Source organism: Danio rerio, chromosome 18 (genome assembly GCF_049306965.1).
Source record: "Danio rerio strain Tuebingen ecotype United States chromosome 18, GRCz12tu, whole genome shotgun sequence".
NCBI lineage: Eukaryota > Metazoa > Chordata > Actinopteri > Cypriniformes > Danionidae > Danio > Danio rerio.
The window spans coordinates 38,927,378-38,955,242 of NC_133193.1; the positions used below are offsets into that span (position 1 = coordinate 38,927,378).

A 27,865-nucleotide genomic window follows, 5' to 3' on the forward strand; every position below is an offset into this window, starting at 1 on the left:
ACTCATTTGATGACATTAGGGTATCCACTGGGTCTTAAAAAGTCTTAAATTCACTGAAATATTGTGTTGTATGTCTTAAATAATTTTAAACAGGTCTTAATTTTAATAAAGCTACATAAAAGGGGCCAACATCCCTCCAATAACCAACAATACATCCTAATAAAATCAGGGAAAGAAATCTAAAAACAATTACAAGGTTCCTCATGATGATAACAGAGCGGTTTATCCCTTTATGTTGTCTTCCATTCAAACAAAAACTATTTACCGAGATAAGGGGGAGTAGACATAATATTTATAAATAGACATGAAACTTAAGGTTTTATAACAGAAATGCAATACTCAATCAATTTGGAACAAAAGCTAACATATATATATATATATATATATATATATATATATATATATATATATATATATATATATATATATATATATATATATATATTTGAATATTTATGTAATCCCCTCTACAATAAATATACTTTTCACAATGTTAAACTTGTCATTTAAAAATATTATGCTGAAAATAATGTTTACAGATACATTTCTTTTTTTTTTGACACATTAATGTCGCTAAGAAATAATTACATTTGCTTTTTTTTTTTTTGTGGCAAACCAGGCCATTAGAAATATTAATTAGTGTTTAGCCCTGTATAAGTTTAATTTTTTATTAATAATGGTCTTAAAAGGGTCTTAAAAGTCTTAAATTTGACTTGATGATATCTGCAGAAACCCTGGTCATACAAAAAACCTCAATCTAAGGATCAATGCAGCCCCAGTTATTTGAAATTTTGAAATTTTAAATCTTTAATCTTGGTCACAAAACCTACTTGTCAGCAAGATGTGTTTGTGATCATTAGAAAAAGAAGAAAATGCATGATGATCAATTATTCTTTTATTTATTTTAATAACAAGCCAGAAGAAGTATTGCTTCACTTTTAGATAAACGTTTGTTACACTAAATGATGATGAAACATTTTTTGCACCCATACTTTGAGATACATTTTTACAAAAGTTACAGCATTTCAAACATTAAATTTTGTGTGATTTTCTATTCATAGAATCAAATATTTTGCTTTGATTCAGAGTCTGTCTGAAACATACAACTGGTCAAATGTTGATAGTAGGATACATTAATTTGAAACAGCAATACCAAAGTGAAATTGTGAAATGTTGCAGTTTAAAGTATTGTAATGTCAACTTTACATTGCATAGAGCTATAAGGCAAATGTTACAGTTGATATCTTTAATACAATAACAGTGGATGGGACCAATAGACGCATTAATATGCACAATGAAGGCATCTTGAAAGCATGTTACTCTGTATTTCAAATAAACTGACATTGTTTAATAGCTTGAAACAACATCCACAATGAACCTATAGCTAATGTTTTCGGACCCTGCTGTGGACATTTGCTAAACTTTCTTTTGGTGGAGTAAATGATGTCAGTTTTCTTTATAGCATAATCCAATAATATTCACACACACGCACTGCAGAGGGCAAATGATTGCCTCGAGGAATCAAAATTTAATTTTAATTTAAACAATTTTTTTTCTCCTTAACACACCATCCTTGCATATCATTAATATTAAGTACACTAGATCCTTTTATAAAAGCAGTTTTAGAATCTATTAACAATTACTTCCAACCATCCGGCATGCATCTTAAACCTAAAGCCATTTACATATTAAATTTGCAAAATAATCAGCTCAGCCTGAGGTAAATCTTTAACAGCTGACAGAGCTGATTTCAGGTGTGCCAGACTGCTGCAGACAGGCATGCAGAGACTGATCCACAACAGCACAAGGTTAGCAATGAGAGACAGACGCTCACCTGCAGCAGATGCCTATCATTCTGAGACTGTCGTGCTGGTTTTTCAGGGCCCTGTTGACTGACAGAGGGGCCCCTGGGAAATGTGACAGCAGATTTTGATCAGCCCAAGATGCTTTCTTTAACACCCGCTGGCTGAAACTCTTCAGCCAATAATGAGTGATCAAAAAAAAAAAAAAAAAGGTCTACGTAAAAAATATAATGCCATCAAATGTGAGACCGTCAAATGGCACTTTTCTACCATTAAAGGTCACTGCCATAAGGGGACAATACTCATAAGGTCATTCTAAGCACTTCAAAAAGGCTTCTTTCTTATAAATGTAAAGATGGTAGTATTTTGAAGGGATAGTTCACCCAAAATTAAGAATTCTGTTGGTATTTACTCACCCTTGACTTGTTCCAAACCAGTTTTTTCTTTTCTTTTTTATTTCACAGAAAATACTTAGAAGAATGTTGAAAACTGTTAACCATTGACTTGTTTAGTAGTTCCCCACATTCTTCAAATGTATACATATATACAGTTGAAGTTGTACAATTATTAGTGTGTTATATATATATATATATTTCTTAAATGATCCAAAATCAAACAAAAAGTGATCAGAGGCAGCTTAAATAATATGTACTCTTTGGGTAAGGGATTCATCAGAATAAACTAAATGTGTAGGCACAGTTTTAAGCAATAGCCATGTCAATGAAGAGTTTTTAATATATTTTTTTTTACATATGTTTCGAATACCTTGGACTGATTTTTGCTGTTTATTTCTTAAGTGATGTTTAACAGAACAAAGAATTTTTCAAAGTATTTCATATAATATTTTTTTTTTCTTCTGGAGAAAGTCTTTAATTTTTTTTCTTATTTGTTTTATTTTGTTATATTTTATACATTTATAAAAGTGTTGGAAAAAATCTTCTTCTCATTAAACAGAAATTGGGGAAAATATCCATGGGGGCTAATAATTGAGGACGGCTAATAAGTCTGACTTCAACTGTATATATAAAAAACCGTTTTGCAACAAGTCATTGGTAAAATTATCACGTATATATTTATTTACTTTATAACTCAATAGCATCCATCCACCCCATGATTATTAGAATAAAATATGCATCTCTGCAATATTTTAAAGACTACTGCATCATATTGGAGACATGAATTTAAAGCCTTTAAGACAGGGGGTGTCAAACTCAAAATGGCGGGGAGCCATATCAGTGACTGACCATTCATAGGAGGGCCGTTTAAACAAAAAGGTGGAAAACTGATACAATTGATGCAATCAGACATCCTGTCCCAGAGTATCAAAGCTCCTTCTTTTTATTTGCTTGATGTAGCCTACATATTGAATGGGTAGTTTAAATAAAATACTACAATTTAGGGCAACACAGTGGCGTAGTAGTTTGTGTTGTCGCCTCACAGCAAGAAGATCGCTGGTTCGAGCCTCGGCTGGGTCAGTTGGCATTTTTGCATGTTCTCCTTGTGTTCGCGTGAGGTATCCTCCAGGTGCTCCGGTTTCCACCACAGTCCAAATACATATGCAGTACATGTGAATTTTAAGTAAGCTAAATTGTTCGTAGTGTATGAATGTGAATGGATTTTCCCAGAGATGGGTTACAGCAGGAAGGGCATCTACTGCCTAAAAACATGCTGGATAAGTTGGTGGTTCATTCTGCTGTGGCAATCCCAGATTAATAAAGGGACTAAGCTGAAAAGAAAATGAATAAATGAATGATAATACAAGTTAATAATAGGCATAATAATAATTATTATTATCATGTCCCAATCAATTGTTGCTTAACAAAAAGTTAAACAGAGTGCGCAAGACAGTAGAATGCAGTTTGGGTAACTTTATTGACTTTACTGGCAATTGTTCTTCTCAATATTATTCTTTTTTTGTAAAACGCAGAGGGGAAAAGTTTGTAGACTATATATTCACATTTTGTTTAACATTACATTTTGTTTAATTTAGCCAGCAGTAAAACTTCACTAATGCACAATTTTTATACAATTATTATATGCATATGAGAAAAATCCATTAATGAGGTTATTTGAATCGAATATTAGCAAAATTGTCATATTTACACCACCAGCATAACACGTAAGCCATAAAGAGGTGTTTGTACCACAAAATACAGGTGGTAAAAAACTCATTATAATCAAATGACCCTTGAACTTATGGACATTTTAAGAGTTCACACTTAGTTGATGATTGATTCTAAAGCTTGTTTGGCATGCTGTCCCGGGCGAGAGCCCTGAGCGCATAAGATCCTCCAGCCCAGGGCTCTCTCCCGTTTGCAAGGCGAGAGGGGTGTTTGAGCTCAGGTAGATCTCGAGAACTCCCCTGCTGTAGTAACTATTAAACAGATAGTGATTGCTCTTAAGAGATAACTACTTACTAGGAGCAAGTCTATAGTGCCGAATTGGATTAGTCAATAAGTTGCATGTTTTTGGAAGGTGGGAGGAAACCGGGGAACCCGTGGGAAACTGGGTCACCGTGTCACCCATCTAGGAAAGGAGGTGGAGTAGGGGTGGAAGGGAGGATTCTTGAAAACGAAAATGGCTGTGATATGAAATTTAGGGCATTTTTAGTGGCTTAGGAATTATTTGATTGGTGGTTCATAAATTGGATAATGTGGGACCAGCCGCAAGCAATCATGAGCACGTGATCCTCTCAAAATTAGTTTATAAATAAACTTAACATATTATAACGTTTAAATCAGCCACAGAAATAATCTGCATGTGCTCCCGACCGCACACTGAGAGAAACCAAAAGTAACCCGAATATATAGTACAGTACCTTAAATGTCCAGTAGGTGGGGGGTTCAAGCCACAAGTGTATGCGACTGCAAAACAATAATTGCGATTTAAAAATGTAATGTTTTCGGGCCAAACCTCGTTATAATTTTGACATCAGTTGGGGTTAAAAAATGGAGAAGGGGGGCCGCAAATAGCCCACGGGCCGGCAGTTAGCGAACCCTGCTTTAAATAATGAAATGTGATGGAAACTTTGGTGAAAATTTTACCCTACAAACTCATTTATACAGTATGCTTTCAGTCATGTGTTTGATAATTCATGTTTGGCAATTCCGGCTGTGAATTCATGGTCATGATCATTTTCTTATTTATCAATTTTGAACATCTGACTACACAGAAGTGTCTGCATAGGTGAAACAAAAGTCTACAACAAATATACAGTCATTTACAAATAACACAATGTTAAATGCATCCAAAAACATAGACCTAATGGGTTTAGCTACTTCCTAGCTAGCAAATTTCTTGTGGCTCAAATCCGTCCCACATCAGACACTTAAATTCGGCCCACATACCACATGGAATCTGGACCACAATTAAGCCATAGCAATATCACAAATCAGCCAGAAATCAACCAAATGAACCAGAACTGACCCTATTCTGGGCCACAGTTTGCTTTTATTCTGGCTTTGATCGGGCCCACACCAGACACATACATCTGGACCCAGGGGCGGACTGGCCATCTGGCAATTCTGGCAAATGCCAGAAGGGCTGGACCATTTTTTAAATGTGGGCCGGTATGCTATTTTTTATTAAATATTTTTATAAGTATTGCTTTTACATACAGGCAGTTTTTGTTTCTTGCAAGTTGTGAATATTATGATGATGATGATGATGATGATAATGATGATGATAACAATAATAATAATAAATGTGAGGCATTGGCCCAATCGGCAATGGCCAGCTGGTTTCGAGATGGGCCGACCCAATCAGAGGTTACGCGGACATAATCAAAATCTGGCAAGAATGTCAAACAAACATTAGGTGCAACACAAGCTAATTGTCAGAGATGGACCGTAAAAAAAGGAAAGGCGGTACCCAAAAGCTCAGAGAAACTTAAAAATTGCTCTAGAATCAGACGCTGCCAAATGCATAAAATTAACTGAAATAGTCTCAAAAGGGGACAGCACAATGGGTAGCGCTGCCGCCTCACAGCAAAAAGGTCAATGGTTAGAGCCTTGGCTGGGTCATTGGTGTTTCTGTGTGGAGTTTGCATGTTCGTGTGGGTTTCGTCCCGGTTTCCCTCACAAGTCCAAACACAAAATAAATATCTATTAAACATTTATTACATATGGTACTGCTTATATTATTTTACCATTTGTACACCAATAAAAGTAGTGAATATGCATGTCCGAGGGTGGGGCTGTGTCGGTGTGATAATGTGGGCTGATGTGGCTACAGTGCCAGGGCTGATTTTTAGTCCCAGGCCGCCCCTGTCTGGACCACAAACTGAATGGAATGACGGCTCTTGGGCGGTCCGATCCTGTTTGTCAGATCTAGGCCACAAATAAGCCAAAGCAATACCACATATCATATACCTTTAAATTCAATCAAATTAACCAGAACTGGCCCCATTCTGGGCCACAGTTTGCTTTTATTCTGGCCCAGATCTGGCCTACACCTTACACTTGCGTTTTTTTTTTTTTTTTTTTTTACTGGCTTTTTTGTTGTAATGAATACACTTTTCAAGCAAAGTTCTTAAAAGTTACAGCAGCCAAAATGAAAATTTATATTAGGAGGTTCAAAGCTATGAGCCCAACTAAAGCAAACACTTATGTTTTAAGATAAATGGGCCACATTTGCCATATCTGCTCTGGATGACTATATAACGGTTGCATTAGCCAGAGTTTACTGTGCCGAATATTCGAATAAAGTAGCCCACATATGTTTTAAGATAACTAGGCCACATTTGCCATATTTTCTCTGGGGCACATTAGGCTCACAGCCACAATAGCCAGAGCTTACTGTGCCAAATATTAGCCAAAAGTGGCCCACATATGTCTTAAAATAACTAGGCCTCATTTGCACTTACACTTGTGAGCCACTTTAGGTTTAGACCCAGATTACCCTTAAATAACTATGCCACATTTTTGCCAACTGTGGCCCAAATTTATCCTCCATCATTTGGGCCAAATTTATTGTTTTTAACGAGGTTCACATTAGGCTCACATTCAGATTACATTTTACCATAAGTGGCAAATCTTTGCCTTAAATGGTCCATATATGAATTTGTATCTTTGGCCACCCTTTGCCATTGGACAGGTGTGCCACTTCAGGCTCACATTCATTTTATCTGGGCTAAAGGAATACCACCAGTGCCGCATAACTGCCTAAAGTTGCCCACATTTGCATGCTACCTAAGTTGGAAAATCAGTGGTCACAATAGCTGATAAATAATTAAGATGGCTCATGTCCTGATGACACACAAGTCTGACTAAAGAAATAAACAACCTGAAGGGCATATCATAGATGGAGGACGTCACCAAATCTTCATTTCACAGTGTTTACTTTGGAAATATCTTTTTTATGAATACATCGTAGACCTCCGCTGGCCTCAATTCCTCTCCAGCGATAGGTTCAGATTGCGGCAGCGAGACTCTATGGGTGATTTTAGGTGAAGGCCACAGAGATTTGCATGCAGAGCTAGTAAGTAGACTAGATGACGTATAAGGCATCACGATCTGCCCGGGGGGTTTGCTGCAGCAGCGCCTCTTGAACCTTCATGCCCATCTAACATTTTTAAAAAGAACTTGGGTCATTGCCCTCTTGCCGCAGACTTTATTTCTAAACCTTCTGCCCTATCGTTGATGCTCTTTGCCTTTAGACAGAAGTGCTCCTGGAATAGACCACTTAGAAGTGTTCAGAGGCAGATGTCAAGTTCATTAGTGCCTGTTTTTTGGCGCAAACCATCCTGCCACTCAAGCAGACTGGCCTTATAAAATTGAGACACTTGGGGATCGCTTATGGAGAGTTTTCTGTGTGCGCTGAAGCTAATCGCTATTTCTGACTTTGTTCTTTTCTTTTGGCAGCGCAGTCCAAGTGCCAACATGAGAGGTGAGAGGTGCTGGACGAGATTCTGAGAGACGCCGTGTGGCTGGGAATGTGTGGCGCATAAAAAATACAGGTCCCCACAAGAGCTTTCTGGTCTCAGCCGGTGCCATAAATCGATAGCTGAGAACTCGGGTTTCTTCATCAAGATATTTCTACTGGGGTACAAACAGAATGATATTCTTGAGCACTTGCTGACCAGAATCTGCACTCCAGAGGATACTATTTTTGTGGATGTCTGAAGTCTTTTTCGCACTGCAGCTCTGAAAAACATTGGCAGACTAAAAGAATATATTTATATATAGCTGATAATACTGATAAGTCTTTCAGCTGCCTGTCAAGGATCCTTTTTTTAACGCTTACGCTGACACTTTTGGCACTTCAGAGACTATTCCTATCAGCTTTGGTCTGTCTAAATCATAGCTATTTTTATTCCTCTACATATTTAGATGAAAAGTCTCCCACTACAAAACCATTTGTGTCTACTTGTCTGAATGGTTGAGAGCAGAAGGGAGGTTCACGCTTAACATTTTCCCATTTTCACAACCTGTCTACAGTCTGGTGCTAATCATGGTTTTTCATCACTAGAACTGACTTCCATCTTTTTTTCATGCAAAGTGAAACACATTAGCATATTTATGGGCTGAGATATATCAAATTGTGTACAGTGTGCTACATGGATCCTGCGTTCAGTCATCAAACGAAGGAACAAATATCTTGCGACGTGAAGAAAATGGAATATTCAAGAGCTCTGCGCACTTAAAGACGTGACATAAGGCAGAACCTAGGATGTGATGGAGAACATGAGTTAAATTCCCTTCTTTATGCTTGAATCTGTGTGTAATTAGCCAAAATATATTCATTTGTGTTACTGTTTTTATATTAATGACGCATTCATAAGAACACTATTATTGGCCAGATCAGCCAAGAAGCATCAGTTGATGTCAAATCTCATAAGATGGAGAATTTGGATGAACTAGAACATCCATTGTTGGCTGACAGCCCTAAAAACTCAAGTGAAACAGGCACCAATAGCGGTGGACTGTTAAAAGGCATATTGGTGAGAAACGAGGAGGACAAAAGACTGCCCCCGCTGGACTGGAGGAATTATTGCAGTTCTACAGATATTCAACAGCAGCAGCTACTGGATCCATGTTCGCTGCCCAGCACACTAGAGAGTTTTTATCCTCCTACAACCATCTGGGCCGCTGCTGACTCTCTAGGCATCCACAGTAAGGAGTATCTGGAAACTACTTTTGTGGACATTGGCCCTGGTTCACCACTGGAAAGGAAATTACTGGCAGAGACGAGAGATGTCCATAGTGTATCCTACAGCATAGATGATGGGGATGACCTCTTGCCAGATTTTGAGGTAAGGATTTTTATTGAAATACATGTTTTTTATCAGTTATTTTGGTAGTATTTACCCTGAGTACTTATTTAAAAAAGGGTTTTAACCTGCATATTTGAGCAAATAATCTTTTCATCAAAATGAAACACACTGCAAAAAAGTATTTTTCAGACAAGCAAAAATTATTGTTTTGTTTTAAAAGTAGAAAGCCAGATTTATGTGGGGTTTTACCTTGAAACATGCAAAATGACTTGCCAGTGGGGGAGCAAATTATTTTTGTTTTTGGTTTGAAATAAGATTATTTTACTTACCCCACTGGTAGATTATTGTTGCTAGATTTAAGCAAAAATCCTTGACTAAAAACAAAATAATACATTATACTTGAAAATACTTCTTAATGGGGATGTACAGTAATGATTCACCTGACTCACGATGTGATACGATTCACGATACTAATGTCATGAAACAAGATTTTGTCACAATTTTTAACAAAATTATTTGAGAAGAAATTAAGGTAAATAAGCGTCTCTTCATTTTTTCTCCAATGCTGCAGTTTTTATTTTTTGCACATTTTTTTACAAAATAAAATATTTTCTGCAGGAACTACATTTCAATTTTAAAACAAAATACAAATAAAAAGTGAATAAATTCAAACTAAATAAGACTCTTTAATATAAACAAACTAAAACTTTGACTGTGCAGCTAAATTAAAAATTTAAAACAAATTCCAAATCAAAAATGAACAATACAAATTAAAGAAGGCTCTTTAATACAAACAAACTAAAACTGTGACTGTGCAGGGATTTGACTTTTTTTTTAAATATCAGAATATCTGGCATTTTTCTAACATAATCTGAGATCTTTGCACAATCACAATGTCTCCTGATGCTGAAAAAACTCTTTCTTTGAGGACTGATATGGCTGTTATGGAAAGGAAAACCTTTTCTAAACCAGAGAGCAGTGTGTACAGAGGTGGCCAACAGCCCCCTCAGCTCCTGGGGACTGGCCACTAGCATACAATTCTGATTATTCTATATGATATTATAAGAAAATTACTAAAAGATGCATAAACTACATTTAAAAAGAGAGGGGGGAAGGAACAATCTAATACCTGGTTATTTAACAGCTTTCTCTTACAATCTGAAAAACATCTTCACATTTTCGCTCTAAAAACACTGATGCACCATGTGATCTTGAACATTAGCACTCGTCAGAGCAAGCAGAGGTGCCAATGCTCCGGTCCGCGAGGTTTGGCCCATTAATAGCTATAGATATCTGTGACAGTAGTTTTTTTTACTGTACTGCATCATATTTATTGTTCTGTAAGTGTAAGTTAACGTCTTTTAAACAGTATTTGTACAGTTTATTTCAGTATTTGTGCTGTCATTTCAGTCTGCCGCCCAACCTCTTGCTCGCCATTCATTCAACATTTCTGCCAGTTTGAATCATTACATATTTTAATCGATTTTTAACCAGCTCACAGTAAATCATTACATCCCTACTTCTTGATTTAGGAATTGTTTGTGTTTCATCAATTAAAAGACGCACCCCCACCCCCCACCCCATTGACGAGAATGCACTTGAAAATGCATCACTTTGAAAAAAAAATAAAATTCTGAGGTTTTGTAAAAAAAAAAGCAGACACTCGGTTCTATATTTAGAGATATAGTATGCTCATATTCTATACACTTAAAGAAGAATATATTCTGAGCACTTGTCAAATTTGTTGGTGGCTTGCAGCTTAAAAAAGAGTATTCCACAATAAAGTAACGTTTAACAAAATTATTCACATCCTTTTCTCACATACATTGAACAAAAAGTCATGGCAATATATGTTTTTATGTAACTTAAATATATTTTAAATAAGTGTTTCCCTTTATTGATAACAAATAGCATCAAGTTATACAACATTCATTTTTTAAATTATGAATTCATTATACGGCGAGGCAGTGGCGCAGTAGTGCTGTCGCCTCACAGCAAGAAGGTCGCTGGGTCACTGGTTCGCTGGTTTGAACCTCGGCTCAGTTGGCGTTTTTGTGTGGAGTTTGCATGTTCTCCCTGCCTTCGCGTGGGTTTCCTCCGGGTGCTCCGGTTTCCCCCACAGTCCAAAGACATGTGGTACAGAAGAATTGGGTAGGCTAAATTGTCCGTAGTGTATAAGTGTGTGTGTGAATGTGTGTGTGTGGATGTTTCCCAGAGATGGGTTGCGGCTGGAATCCGCTGCATAAAAACTTGCTGGATAAGTTGGCGGTTCATTCCGCTGTGGCAACCCCGGATTAATAAAGGGACTAAGCCGACAAGAAAATGAGTGAATAAATGAATGAATTCATAAAACATGTTTTTGATTGATTCAATATGATTAATTTGGACCCAACTAGGTCCAAAAATAGTAATATAATTTTGTAATTAGTCTTTTTACTGCTTATTGCTAGATTAGTGGTAGAGTGTGAAACAGATGAAGAAAAATTCAAAAAGGCCTACTCAAATTTATGGTTTTACGTATCAGGATATTATAAAAAAATATTCATTATTTTAAAACCACATCAGATATTTTATTGTGCTGATTATAAACAATTTGGAATTGCATAGGGTGATGTAACTTAGTCACATGAATGAACCACTATTTCTTGTTATTTGTTTCATTATGTCACATAAAAAGAGTTAAATTAATTAAAAAGAGTTTTTTAAGTATAATTAATAATTTAATAGAAACTGGAAAAATGTCTGTTGTTACTAATCAATAACAATAATACTGTTTTTACTGTAATTTTAGTCAAATAAATAGAGCAGTCGTGTGCAGATAACTGTACAACCCCAAAACATTTGAAAATATGTGTACCAAACGTTTTCATCCAGTAGATTTCCACTCAATTTGTTTTTGTAAAAATGCCACCAGCGGTGACTGTTTGTTTCATTTTCTCTTTTCTTTTCCGTCATCCTTGTTGTTATATTTGAACCCTGAAAGCAGAGAGAACTGAGTTAGTGCCAAGTCGCTCTCTGTTTACTGGCAACGCAGTTGTTCATTCACAGTCCGAAATCCTCATAGCTTCCCACACTGGAAAAATAAAAAATCACCTAGCCATTAAGTCCAGCATTTCCTCTAATGCTCTGTATATTGCATGGAATTCAAATGCAGGACCGTCAGCGATAGGTGAATAAGCTTTTAAATTGAAAAATCAAAAGGCATGAATAGCAAGAGGATGTGGAGTCCAGGACGCTGGCCTTCAAACCCAGCATGATTATTGAAAGCTCTGTGTCCACTGGTGTGTGAATAATAATGCCACTACGCTGATGAGCTCCATGCCAACTTCCATTTCATACACCAGCAAACAAGATCTAGCTCAGGAAAAAAAGATTCAGATTACAGATTCAGCTTACCCTCTAATCATTTTGATCGATGGCTTTAAAAAAAAGGGTGGTTCTTTATACCCGTGACAGCCAAGAATGCTTCAACGTATCTGAGCATTTGTGTCTGTCAAAAAGTCTGACACGATTTATTTGTGCCACCACATGCAGCTCAAAAAAAAAAAATAAATAAATAAATAAAACACTTAGCATTCTGCACCAGAACACAAAAGCATTCCCCTGAAAAACAAATAAGCGAATGGATTTTACAGCATACTGTTGTGCATGGTGTACCTGTACACTATGTATGTGTAATAGGAAACAAAATGAATGATATGGGTAAGAGCCTGGAAATGTTACATTTACCATGTAACCATATAAAACAAGGCAGGAAAAAATACACTTTAATATTCAGCTTGCAATCATTTGGTTTTAAATTTATCATGTACTGTGTGCACCATTTCATCAGGAAGTTCATAAATGTAATTATTTTATATATTGTTAGAAATGTATGTTCACATTCATTTAAACGTAAGGCCGTACTCACACTAGGTACAGTTGCCTCGAACCGGGCCAAAGCACGCTTGTCCCCCCTCCCGTCTCCCCCGACGGCCCGCGCTCACACCATACCGGGCCACGGCACGCTTACGTCATCGCTGCTGCGCTGTTCAGAAGCGCTCTCTATGGCAAGCCTTTTTAGCATTTAAATCTTTGTTCTGACTCCATAAATATATTTAGAGATATCTCTAATTATATTTTGACTAGTCATAATTATAATTCGACTAGTCAGAATAACAATTAGAGATATCTACAATTGCAAATGTACTAGTACGAAATCAGATTGGAGATATCTGCAAATATATTATGACTAGTCATATTCCTCCATTGACTTGCATTGAAAAATATTTGCAGATATCTCTAAATAAGTTTTGACTCGTCACAATTGTAATTAGAGATATCTCTAACTGAGTTTTACTAGTCATACAGATGTCTTTAATTCGTAATATTTAGAGATATTTACAAATATATTTGAAGATATCTCTAATTAATTTACTATTAGTCGAATTACAGTTGTAGATATCTTGAATTGGATTTTTGACGAGTCAAAACTCAGAGATATCTGCAAATATTTTTCAATGGAAGTCAATGGAGGAATATGACTAGTCATAATATATTTGCAGATATCTCCAATCTGATTTCGTACTTGTACAATTGTAATTGCAGATATCTCTAATTGTCATTCTGACAAGTCGAATTATAATAATGACTTGTCAAAATATATAATTATATCTCTAAATATATTTATGGATAGTCAGAACAAGGTTTAAATGTTAAAACGGCTTGCCATACGCTCTCATTTAGCAGCACAGTGGAGATTTCTCTAGTTATATCCTTTCAGTCGTTTGTTATGCAGTGACATGCAGTCAAATATTTCGCCAAACAGTCCTTAGGGATGCGGGGACACAGTCAGATATTTTACCGAACAGATCCGCCACTTTTGGCGCTCGTAAACAATCATTAAGCTCTCGTGCTGCAGGAATGAGGAGATCTGCTGAAGGCGCGCAGCTGGCGTGCTGTGAGGAGTTCTCGTCTTTAATAAACTACGGCAGTTTGCGATCACTGAACAGTAAGAATGATTAATAAATCCATATCAAACAGTCCCTTAAAAGTCACGTCTCGCTTTCGGTTTCGGGCTTTGGCGCGTTTCGCGCTCACACACAAGCGTACCGCGCCAAAGCCCAAGTGTACCGCGCTCAGGCACACCTCTTCCAACCGGGCCAGGGCCGGCCAAGTGAACCGTGCTTGAGCCCGATTCAGCGCACTCACACTTCTCAAACGATCCGGGAAACGGGCCTGGGCACGGTACGGATGGCATAGTGTGAGTAGGCCCTAAGGAGGCATGGCCCCAAACCCCAGCCCTAAACCCAACCATCATTGAGAGATAAGCTAATCAACTAAAATATATGTAAGGATATCCTGGACAATTTTCAAATGCAACTTCATATAGGATTACAATTGCATTTTTAAATGTGGACACATAAATTGTGACATAATCCAATTGCAATTGCAAATTCTGCATTAGCGTTTGCATTTCCACTTTCATGAATGTGCAGTGACTGCCACATTTCAAATACAAAAGAGAAGTCCATTTGCCATTTTCTGTCTTTCATTTATTTTGAAATTGTTCTTATGTTGTACAATTTTGGAAACAAACAACAAGTGACTTGAGTGACGTCACTTTCAAATACAAACACGCCCAATAAAGTAGATCTCACCTCTTTCTTTGATTTACAGGTTGCAGTGTAAACATCGGAAATTCAAATGCCAAAAAGGCAAGGGAAATGTATTTGCAAATTGACTTTGCATATCATTTGAAATGTGGCAGTGACTGCACGTTCACGATAGCGGAAATGCAAGAATTTTTTATATTGCAGAATTTGCAGTTGCATTTGAATTATGTCACAATTTGTGCATCCACATATTGAAAATGTAATTGCAATTATAGGGCTTGCAGTTACATTTGAAAATTGCCTGGGATATCCTTCCATAAACATTTATTAATAAAATTGTACATATTCATATGAAGCAGCCACTAAAACAAAAAGTTACAAAATTCTGTCAGCAAGTTCTAGAATTTTTAGAGTCTTGCATTTAATGTGTTATATATATATATATATATATATATATATATATATATATATATATATATATATATATATATATATATATATATATATACATATATATATATATATATACATACATATATATATATATATATATATATATATATATATATATATATATATATATATATATATATATGTCTGTGTGTAAATACATGTATATATAGTTGGTCAAAATTATTAGCCTAGGAAATCAGATTGTTCTGCCCGTATTTGCCATAATGACAGTGAATAATATTTTTCTAATAATTTTGCATAGTAATTTCTAGTAGTATACAGATTAAAGAGCATTTTTAATGCTTAACTAGGGCAATTATTTATGTAGCAAGTTCAGTTAATTAGGCTAGACATAGTATAATGGTGGTTTGTAGTCAATCAAAAAAAAATCTTAAGGAGGCTAATAATGTTGTCTTTAAAATAAAATTAAATAAATAAATAAATAAATAAATAAAAATGCTTTTAATCCAGCCAAACTTAAAGGAACAAGGCTTTCTCCAAAATAAAAAAATATTGGACATAATGGGAAACTTACCTTGCTTTTTATTTTCATTTGATGACTCAATAACATGCTCATAAAGACTTCACTACTATTTGTTGTTGAATAATAATTCAGTGACACACATTAGATGATTGTTTTTTGCCCCCTTTTGGCATGCCACTGTAATTGCTACAACCTTCATTTGAAGCGTCAAATTGGTTTCAAGAGTTCACACTTAGCTGATGATTTACAAAAGCTTGTTTGGCATGCTGTCCCGGGAGAGAGCCCCGAGCTCAAGGGCTCCTCGAGTCCGGGGCTTCCTCCCGTTGGCAGAGCAAGAGGGGAGCCTGAGCTCGGTGGATCTCAGAACTCCCCTGCTGCGGTAGCTAAGGGAACACAAGGGATTAGACAAGCTTGATTGTTATGCATGTTGAATGTCTTTGGATGGTGGGAGGAAACCGGAGAACCCGGGGAAAACCCACGCGGACACGGGGAGGACATACAAACTCCTCACAGAAACACCCACCGGTCCTGTGGAACCAGGGCCGGCAGTGTTCTTGCTGTGGGGCTCACAGTGCTAACCACTGGGCCGCCGGGCCGCCCAATCACAGGTAAAGGAAGAGAATAGGGGAGGAGGGGGGTTTCTTCCAAACGAAGATAAAGTAAACTGAAAACTGTGGCTATTTATAGTAGCTTAGGGCTCATATGATTGGAAGATAGTGATTAGCAAATGCGAGACTGGCCGAGATAAATCATAAGCACGTGATCCTCTCGAAATTAGTTTATGAATAAACTTCACTTCATTCATTCATTGATTCATTTATTCATTCATTCATTCATTTTCTTTTCAGCTTAGTCCCTTTATTAATCCTGAATCGCCACAGCAGAATGAACCGCCAACTTATCCAGCACATATTTTTATGCAGCGGATGCCCTTCCAGCTGCAACCCATCTCTAGGAAAAAAATGTTTCAATCAGTAATTCTAATTTTTATCATAAACATCAGTGTTTATATCTGAACTATGATCTGTTGTCTCAGTTCATCATTGACAGTTTGATAGTTTGTAACTCAAGAATTATAATAGGCTACTGCTCGAAAAGAATAAAGAGTGAAGAAACATATATACAGTAAATACATATATAAATTGGGATCTTTATAGTAATGAAGATCTTGTGGGTGTTTCAAGCGAGATTACAAACATTTCAAGATTAATTGTGCACACACACATATATATATATATATATATATATATATATATATATATATATATATATATATATATATATATATATATATATATATATATATATATATATTGATTGATTGCAGGCTAAACGAGTAAGAGAAATGACAGAGAACACATTTTTGAACCTCACCAAAGGTTTGAAGTTTTTCTTATCGACACTTTTATTTGTTAGATATTTTCATTTTACTTGAAAAAGATCATTTAAAAGTACATTTTGATAGTTTACTTGATGCATTTAGAGGGCTAAAATGACAAACAGGGTGAGATGTGGAAGTATAGCTCACCTCAAAGGGGACAAGAAATGCCCCTGTATGCTTCTTGCCTTATGAAAGTGCATTGGATCAGCTTCAACTTCCCAACACATAAAAAAACAAACAATGGTGGTGTTCAGTTTTTGTGGCACTGTGTACAATCAAAATACCATAGCGCTAAAAAACTGGCCTTTTCAGCAAAATGCAGCACAATGGAACACAACCCTTGTACCCCAGAGCTTTCTGTACAATTGTGTTTTACAACAAAAAGTACAGGATATTTGGCTGTTCGGCTCAAATAAAAAACTAAGTTATGAAACAGCAGCAAACAACATTGTTTTTGTAATATTTTAACTCCAATATGATTTGAAAAGTGCTTCTTTACCTGTGATTGTCAAGAAAGCATTGATGCATCAGAGCATTTGTGAACCTGGACCACAAAAACAGCCATACGTGTATTTTTAAACAAAAAATGAGATCAAAAAGCTGAATTTTTATTATTTATTTATTTATTGTTAGGATAGAACAAAAATTGGGAATTAGCCAACTACAATACAGTACACATTTTTTAAACAGATTTTTGCAAATGAGTTTTGAGTCATAAATCTCCAAATGTCCATCATTTACAAAATGTACACCAAATTACTTTTACTCATATCCATATTCTTAAGCTTTTTACAGAGAGACAAAAATCTATGCATAATTTGTCTGACCACAAAAACAGCCATACGTGTATTTTTAAACAAAAAATAAGATCAAAAAGCTGAATTTATATTATTTATTTATTTATTGTTAGGATAGAACAAAAATTGACTGATATACAAAAATCTGGAGGTTTAAGTGAAGTTGTTTTATAAACTAATTTCGACAGGATCACGTGATTATGATTGAACATGCTGGTTCTGGATTAGCTATGTATGATCCACCAATCAGATGTTTCCTAACCTAATAAAGAGCCAGGGTTTCTTACTACAGTAATCTTTGATTTGAAGAATTCCCCCTCCCACCCCTACTCCTCCACCTTTCCCTTCATAGGGTGGCACAGTGGCCCAGTGGTTAGCACTGTTGCCTCACAGCAAGAACATCATCGGTTTTAGTTCTTCAACAGGCCAGTTGTTGTTTCTGTGTGTAGTTTGCATGTTCTGCCCGTGTTCACGTGGGTTCTCCCCGGGTTCTCCAGTTTCCTCCCACATTCCAAAAACATGCACAACAAGTGAATTGATCAATCTAAATTTACCACTACAGTCAAACTCTTATCCAGCAGCAGATCTCCTCATAGCATTCATTTTAGTCATCAGCTCTTATCAAGGGAAGAGTTGTCAAGATCTACCTGAGCTCAAAGCTCCTCTCTCGCCCTGCAAACGGAAGGGAGCCCAGGCTCAAAGATCTTTTGGGCTCAGGGCTCTCTCCCGGGACTGCATGCCAAACTTGCTTATAAATCACATTTAAAGTCCATATTAAATTTTTTAGCAATTCATATTACTTTACATATATATTTTTAATAGCCAATTTACAACAATATCTTCATAAAACAGAATATTTACACAATATTTTAATTATGTTTGGCACCTATACTTTGAAAAAAAAGTGTGCAAAATAAAAAATATGATTTGTAGTTCAGGGTCACATTTGTGTATGTCAAAAAATGTGACTCGGTTTACTTTACTCCACCACATGCAGCTCAAACAAAACACTTAGCATTCTGCGTCAGAGCACAAAAGCATTGCTCTGAAAAGCGGCTTGTCACATTGCACAAACACTCGGTCCCTTTAAAAGAGCACTTGAGGTTCCCTCTGTCAGCACTGATTACACATGCTGTCATGCCATCAGGGCTTTTCATCAGGAGGTCAAGTGTAAAACTGCTGCCATTGAAATATTTAAAAACCTGTTCTGGGCTGAGGCAGCGCTAACAAAGATGAGAGGCGACTGTGAGGCCCCGGCAAGACCAGTAGTGTTTTATGAGGACCTGCTCTACTATGACACAGCATTAATAAAACATTGTTCTATTTAAATACCAGAAGGCACTTAAAAATGATGTGGGACATGGTAGTGTGGATGCAAGGCTACTCTTTTAAATATTTATAAGCTTTCGTATCATTTTCAGATGCTTGTGAGGTTTACACATATAATTTAAAATGTCCCGTGAGATCTGCAGCGTACATTTCGGACCGTACTGTACATCTTACAGCCTGACCGCAGTTAAAGATACTTTGAGGCTGTGGGTAGTCAAGTTAGAAGTAAAGTGCTTGTAATCTGATTACTTATAAACACAAAATCAGTATTGGGTGTAATCAAGGGGTTGTAAGTCAGGGGTTACAAAACTTTTCAGCCCACTACCCCCAAAATGACATTGCCAGTGACTTGTGACCCCTACATTCCCCAGAGATAGTTTTAAATATAGAAATCTTGCACACACAACAATTCCTATATAAACACGAGCATATTGCAAACGCAAAAAAGTCTAACAATCAAAGGCTATAATTTATAGTCATTTGAGAATTTGTTTAATTTAATATTAACCTCACCTAATGAGACTGATGGGCACAATGTTTTACAGTGTACATTTAATTCTGAAGCTGAAGTTTCACAGTTTTGTGAAAGGCATCAACTACATATATATAGTAGAAAAAGGAACAGAATGTTTTTTGAGTATTTGCTCTGTTCGCTCTGCTGTAAAGCTGTGATGCAAGAAAATATGATGAAAAATACAGCAATATAGCCTTTTGTCATGCTACACTGCTTCATGTTAAAAAAGGTAGCTTGTGCGGTTGCATCATGCTTTTAGTAAATGAAAAGCTTGGCGGGGTTATTTAGGAAAAAGAGAATCAGAAATATCAACATCTGAGCGCAATGGAAAGCTTGTCGGTGACCAAAACAACAATACAGTGGTTGAATAATTCACATCATTGTTCAGTCCATGAGAGTGTGGAAAAGATGTCTTAAGAAGTACAAAATCTGGAGGACATAAACACGATGGCTGCAGAGAGAGTGAAACGAGTAGAGATGTCAAACACAGTTTTAGAGAAAGAGGCAGATTGAAAACACAGCTCTTTTCTGCAGCAACATGAGTCAGGATTGCCCGTAGGCAGCACAACTAGTGCACATTTGACATAACCTCATTCAGTCACATTATCTTATAGGAACCAGAAAAAGCTGCAACTGATACATTTATACAGCACAGCAGAAATAACTGCAAGTCACTGCATTCGAAGGATATAACATAAATATGTTTAAAAAAATTTTTTTTTTCATTCATATACGTGTCAATTAGTAGATTTTAGCCATTTTGGTCGTTCATTTTCCTTCGGTTTTAATCCCTTTATTTATCAGAGCAGAGCAGAATGAACAGCCAGCTTATCCACCATAGGTTTTACGCAGCGGATGCCCTTCAAGCTGCAACCCAGCACTGGGAACACCCACACACACTCATTCAAACTCGTACAATATGGCCAATTTAGCCCATATAACCTATAAACCTCTTTGAAAACTGAGCATCCGGAGGACACCCATGCCAACATGGAGAGAACATGCAAACTCCACACAGAAATACCAACTGGCCCAGCCGGGACTCGAACTAGCCACTTCTTGCTGTAAGGTGACTGTTCTAACCACTCAGTCCCCATGTCGCCTTAATGCAATCTAAGAAACTACATGATGCACCTTGGTCACACATTATTTTTTGTCTAACAATTTAACAACACATTACATTTCCTTTATTTATTTTCCTTTGACTAATTCCCTGATTTTTTTAACAGTTGCCACAGTGGAATGAACCGCCAACTACAATACAGTACACATTTTTTAAACAGATTTTTGCAAATGAGTTTTGAGTCATAAATCTCCAAATGTCCATCATTTACATAATGTACACCAAATTACTTTTACTCATATCCATATTCTTAAGCTTTTTACAGAGAGACAAAAATCTATGCATAATTTGTCTGATTTTATACATTTTATTCTACAAAAATAAACTGAAATAAATTAATATATCAAAATGGGTGACATGGTGGCTCAGTGGTTAGGACTGTCGCCTCACAGCAGGAATGTTGCTGGTTCGAGACTCAGCTGGTCCAGTCAGCATTTGTGGAGTTTGCATGTCCTCCCTGCGTTGGCGTGGGTTTCCTCTGGGTGCTCCGGTTTTCCCCCCAGTCCAAAGACATTACTATAGGTGAACTGAATAAATTAAATTGGCCATAGTGTGTGCATCTGCTGTGTAAAACATATGCTGGATAAGTTGGTGGTTCATGCCGCTGTGATGACCCCTGATGTATAAAGGGACAGAGCCAAAGGAAAATGAATGAATAAAATTAAGATATCAAAATAATAGTAATATAATAATAGTAACATGTCTATGTTCTGATTTGTTTGTGCTTAAAATGTATACAAACTAGTACATTTAGTAAACATTAGTTTACCCAGAAAAGAAAATACTTTTATTAATCACTTCCCAGCATGTCGTTCAAAGTCCAAAAAATAATCTAAACATTGTAATTACATGTCATGTGGTGTTTCCCAGGGATCTATTTTAGCCCCTATTCTTTTTTTTCTTTATATATGCTTCCACTGGGTTCTATTTTTAGAAAACATAGTCTGTCTTTCCACTGTTATGCAGATGACACTCAAATTTGTTCTGAGTTTAAGCGGGTAGGAGATGTCTGCTTGTCAGATTAAAATTGAAATAATTGTTCAGTTCTTAAAGGACACCAACAGTAAATCTTGGTAAATGAAGCATTTCTGTGAAGCCTTGGGTAAAAATTCTGGGTATCTTTGATGACGGCTTGAGATTTGGTAAACAGATAAATGCATTGGTCAAATCCTTTTTTTTTTTTTTCAGCTTCGACTCTTAAAATCAGTAAAACCCATTCTATCTAGAAAAAAATGTGTAAAAACAATTCATGCTTTTATTACTTCTAGGTTGTAATATTGTTACGTACTATATTATGGGATTAATTAGACAAATCTATTCCATTTACATTTAGTTGCTTGTGCAAGGCTTTTAACTGGTACCAAAAACATCAGTGGTTTGCAAATGTCAAATTGTAGAAGTAGACTTTTCAAACAAATAAAAAATAAATAAGCAATATCCTACTTAATAATACTACTACTAATGATAATAATAATAATAATAATAATAATAATATTATTATTATTATTATTCCAGTATACATTTTTTATTTTCGTAATAAATTATAAATTTAAAATTTTTTATTTTATTTTTTTAGAATAGAATATGGAATATTCTCAATAATATTTGTAAATGAAACATTGGTCCTATATGTGCCATTTACATATATTTTAATTAATATGGAAAACAAGTGCATGTTTTTACTAAAACTAACATTGGATTTTTTTTAATGCATGCATGTATAAAACAATATAATTTGCACAAAGAAATTATGGGGTTCTTCTCTAAAGAATTGGTTACCACTCTGTTTAGAACGTCATTATGGGCGTTTTACGTTATAACTAACTTGGTTCAAGCAATGGATCTGCGACAGAGAAACTATGGGTTTTGGGAAACACTCATCATTACATTGTTCTTTTCCCAAAAGATGCATTGTACTATGATAGTTCAGCCACGATTTATGTCATTGTTAGGGAAACACACCCCTGGATGGTCTCTTTGGTCATCAAACCAAAGATTATTATGATAATTGTACAATTATCCCTAAGTTGAGGCTGAAGGCAGAAATGACTGTGCTTTTGCAGTAGCTGGTCCTACATTGTGGACTCTGTCCCTCTGTATTAGATCTACAGTTGAAGTCAGAATTATTAGCCTCCCTGAATTATTAGCCCCCGTTTACTTTTTTCCCTGTTTTCTGTTTAACAGAGAGAAGATTTTTTTAAACACATTTCTAAACATAATAGTTTTAATCACTCATCTCTTTGCCATGATGACTAATTTTCTACTGGATAATTTTCTACTGGATATTTTTCAAGACACTTCTATACAGCTTTACGTGACATTGAAGGCTTAACTAGGTTAAATAGGTGAACTAGGCAGGTTAGGGTTATTAGGCATGTTATTGTGTAACCATGGTTCCCCTTCGGGGGGAACTTCAGCACTATAAGTGGATTTGATTGTAAAATCCACGCATTGGGAGGTTCGGTTCAGAAGCTACTCGTCTGAAAGAGTATTGAACGGGCCAATTAAGAATGAATTGGCAGCGCAAGCCTGCGCAGGTGAGCGGCATAAGCAATCAACTGAGTATATAAGCTCACCTGGCGCAGCAGACGCTATCCTTTTCGCTTCAGAGACTTTCTGATCGAGTCGATGAGGGTTCCTCCTGCTGTGACCAGCGATTCTGAGCGAACGAGAGCATTCTCCCGGTCCAGAGTGTGTACATGCAGTGGCAGACGGTCGAGCTGGGTTTCTCCCTTGCCTGGCGTTCTTTGGGTCCGGTCCTCCAGAGCGGTGCGTATAAAGTTGCAAACTTCACAGAAAGAGCAACACAGTCGTGCAGCACGTCCTTATCAGGACGGCGCTCCGACTGTGCGTTTCTGGATGCGGTGGTTTCCTGTCCTCGGATGATGGGCGCGGGCACTGTGTTACATGTCTGGGGGTCCAGCATGTTAATGCGCTGCTCGCGGGCAGTTCATGTCGTCATTGCGATGCCATGACTGTTGCGCAAGATCGCGGTTAGCCTTTGCAAAAGGGCGAACCACCCCAGTTGTCCCCTGCTCTGCAGCGGGCACTCGGGCAGATCTGAGGGTTTCAGCGAGAGATAATCCGTCGCCCACGGGCCCGCGGACCTCCCGCTCCTCTAAGCGCTCCATCCAAGCTTCGGGCGGGGGAAGCGATCCGTCTAACAGATGGTAGCCCTTACGCCCGATGACACCGGAGACCAGATGTCCACCGCGGCATCGGAGGGTGGGCTTTCATTGTCCGATGATGATCCAGACCCGCTCGCCCCCTTCGGGCTGGTGAGCGCTGTCACTACGGATCCTGAAACGGACATGTTAGCCGTGCTTTCCCGGGCTGCTTCGGCCGTGGGTTGGAGATGGTTTATCCCCCAGCTCCGCGGCCGGACCGACTAGAGGGGCGTTCCCTTCTTCCCGGAGGTGCACAGTAGGCTCACGCGGTCTTGTAAAGCACTTTTTTCTGCTCGTGCTGCGTGTTCCTCCACCCTAACCACTCTTGACGGTGAAACAGCCAGGGGGTATGTGGCGATTCCTCAGGTTGAGTGCGCGATGGCGGTAAATCCGCGCGGCGCCTCTTCTTGGCGGGTTCGCCTCGTCTCCCATCCAAAGCCTGTAAGTTATCTACCTCCCTCGGAGCTAGAGCTTACATAGCTGCGGGCCAGGCTGCTTCCGCCTTGCATGCGATAGCCACCTACCAGCGCTACCAAGCGCAGGCGCTGGCCGAGCTGCACGAGGGTGGGTCCAACCCAGGCTTACGAGCTTAGCACCGCCGCCGACTTAGCTCTTCGGACTACTGAGTCCGCTGCGTGTGCGTTGGGGAGGACGATGTCCACATTAGTGGTCCAGGAGCGCCACCCCTGGCTGATATGCGCAAAGTCGACAAAGTCCGCTTTCTTGACTTCCCCATATCCCCAGCCAGGTTCGGCGACACTGTCTGTGAATTCACCCAGGAATTCAAGGCGGTGAGAGAGCAGTTGGTGGGTGATGTCTTATCGGCGGTCCGTAGCCCGCTCCGCCCGCCGTGCCATTCATACCTGCTCCTCGCCGAAGGCGCCCGCCTACGAGAGCTGCTCCGCCCCCGCACACGCCTCCGGCGAAGCGAGCGCGTCGGGCACCTCGGAAGCAGGCAGCCCCCCTGCCCAGAACGCAGCTAAGTCCGGCAACGGACCGCGAAGCGCCCCTGGGACAGGCCATCTGGAGAAGAGGGAACTTGCTCTTTCCCCGCTGGAGGGCGGGGCCCCATTTCCAACGGCACTTTTTACTGCCATGAAAACATTATGAAAGGGCACTTTTCACTTCCCCAGATGTGACAGCCCGAAATCTGCCAGTCTGGGACGCTATGCTTTCTAGCTTGCAGATTCGGTGCGTTTCGCCAGTGGCTCACGAGCGCTGGGAGGACGGTCTCCTTTCTCCCACCCCTCGAGCCTCCCCTCCGGAGCTCGGGTTTGGAGTGAGAGCAAATATCTCACCTCCAGCTTTTCCGTGGGACCCGCGAGCTTCCCGGATCAGCACACCCACTCCGCGCTGCCCCACTGCTGGTACGTCAGCGATTGTAGCGATGAGTCCATTAGCGAGAGCTCTGCCTGCCTGGTTAGCGCGGGCCAGCTCTTCGCGGTGGCTCATACGCACAATCAGACTCGGCTATGCGATTCAGTTCGCGAAACGGCCCCCCAAGTCACGGGTGTGTATTCACCAGGGTCAGCCCCCTGTCCGCCCCTGTCTTGCGAGAGGAGATTGCTGTCCTCCTGGCGAAGGATGCAATCGAGCCGCTCCCTCCAGCCGAGATGGAGAGCGGGGTTTACAGCCCACGCTTCATCGTGCCCAAAAAGAGCGGTGGGTCACGGCCAATCCTAGATCTGCGCGTTTTGAACCGCTGCCTGCACAAGCTGCCGTTCAGAATGCTCACGCAGAAGCGCATCCTCCGGTGCGTTCGTCCTCTGGGTTGGTCTGCAGCATTAGACCTGATGGACGCGTATTTCCATGTCTCCACTCTTCCTCGCCACCGACAGTTTCTGCGGTTTGCGTTGAAGGTCGAGCTTGGCAATACAAAGCCCTCCCCTTCGGGCTCTCTCTGTCTCCGCGGGTCCTCACCAAGCCCGCGGAGGGTGCCTCAGCGCCCCTTCGGCTCGCGGGCATCTGCATACTCAATTTCTTTACGACTGGCTGAATTGCCCTCTCTTTTGATTATGCACAGAGTTGATTATGCACAGAGACAAAGTGCTCTGGCACTTCCACCTGTGGGGGTTTCAGGTCAACCGAGAAAAGAGCAAACTCGCCCCCGTGCAGAGGATCTCTTCTCTCGGGCTGGAGCTGGACTCGGTCACCATGGCAGCGCGCCTCTCCGGAGAGCGCGCTCAGCTGATGCTGTACTGTCTGAGAGAGCTCGACAGTAAAATAGTGGTCCCACTGAAACTATTTCAGAGGCTCCTGGGGCATATGGCATCCGCAGCCGCTTCATGCCGCTCGGATTATTCTATATGAGACCACTTCAGCACTGGCTTCACGATCGAGTCCCCAGACGCGCATGGCACGCGCGCGCACACCGAGTCTCTGTTACTGCGCTGTGTCGCCGCGCCCTCAGCCCTTGGAGCGACCCCTCGTTCCTACAGGCCTGGGTGTCTCTAGAACAGGCGTCCAGTCTTGTTGTCGTTTCAGCAGACGCTTCCAACACGGGCTGGGGGGCTGTGCGTTGCGGGCATGCGGCTGCGGACCTGTGGAAAGGTACCCAGTTGCATTGGCATATCGCCTGGAGCTGTTGGCAGTGTTCCCCGCTCTCCACCGTTTTTTTCCGGTGTTGGAGCGGCAACACGTGCTGGTCAGGACGGACAGTACGGCGACGGTGGCGTATATCAGCCGTATAGGGGGTATGCGCTCTCGCCGCATGTCTCAGCTCGCCCGCCGTCTGCTCCTCTGGAGTTATCCGCGGCTGAAATCGCTGCAGCCATTCATATTCAGGCAAGCTCAACCGTGCAGCCGATGCGCTCTCACGGCAGCCTTGCGTCCTGGAGAATGGAGACTCCACCCCGAGTCTGTTCAGCTGATATGGGCGCGATTCGGGGAAGCCCAGATCGATCTGTTGCTTCCCCCGAGATCGCTCATTGCCAGTTGTTCTTTCCCTGACCGAGTGCTCTCGGCACGGATGCACTGGCTTACAGCTGGCCTCGGGGCACGCGCATACGCGTTTCCCCCAGTGAGCCTGCTCACGCAGTTACTGTGCATGGTCAGGGAGGACGAGGAACAGGTTGCTGGTTGCGCCCCTCTGGCTCAACCGGACCTGGATGTCAGAGCTCTCCCTCGCGATAGCCCTCCCCTGGCAGTCCCTTCGAGAGAGCACCTACTCTTTCAGGGACAGGGCACCACCTGGCACCCTCGCCGATCTTTGGAGATTTTTAGACGCGAGGAAGACTTAGGTAACCTCCGATTGCGGTGGCTAATACCGTCACTCGGGCTAGAGCCCCCTCCCCGAGCGCGCCTATGCCCTGACGTGAAGTCTATTCACTGAATGGTGTGTCTCTCGCTGAGAAGACCCCCGTAATTTGCCAGATCAGCGTTGTGCTTTCTTTACGCCGAGAGAAGTTGGAGAGCAGGCTGTCGCCCTCCACACTCAAGGTTACGTGGCTGCCATCTCCGCTCTCATAACGCGGTGGCTGGCGGCACCGTGGGAACGCATAACCTCATCATCCGGTTCCTCAGGGGCGTTAAGCGAATTAATCCACCCCGCCCCCTCTCATGCCCTCTTAGGATCTCGCCCTCGCTACACAAGCCGCGTCAGATCCCTTCGATCCTCGACTCAGTATATTTCTGTCCCTGAAGACAGCTCTGCTGGTCGCGTTGATATCGATTAGAGGGTCGGGGACCCGGAGGCATTTTTCGGTCAGTGACTCGTGCCTGTAATTGGGCTGGCTTCTCTCACGTATGAGACCCCGCCCGCGATATGTGCCCAAGGTTCCTACCACTCCGTTTTAATACGAGGTAGTGAGCCTGCAAGCGCTGCCCTCGGAGGAGGCAGACCCAGCCCTTATTTATTGTCCAGTTCGCGTTTTGCGTATTATCCGGACCGCACTCAGAGTTTAGATCATCTGAGCAGCTCTTCGTCTGTTATAGCGGTCGGCAGCAGGGAAGTGCCGTACCGAAATAAGTTCCCACTAGATTGTGGATGCCTTTCTTTCACTATCAGAG

The 27,865-nt window shown here is 40.0% G+C and overlaps 1 protein-coding gene across 5 annotated transcripts in view; it reads left to right on the top strand.

Annotated features, from left to right (window-relative positions):
* The window catches only part of tmem91 (transmembrane protein 91), a 71,136-nt gene that overhangs the window by 31,481 nt on the left and 11,790 nt on the right, over positions 1 to 27,865 (top strand). For 4 of the 5 annotated variants that reach the window (XM_073930002.1, XM_068214926.2, XM_009293789.5 and 1 more), the window contains one exon: positions 7,664 to 9,054. In XM_073930002.1, the coding sequence (XP_073786103.1) occupies positions 8,641 to 9,054 (414 nt within the window). In that variant the 5' untranslated portion in view covers positions 7,664 to 8,640. The remainder of the gene's footprint in view (positions 1 to 7,663; positions 9,055 to 27,865) is intronic. The other variant, XM_009293788.5, reaches the window with a different exon arrangement.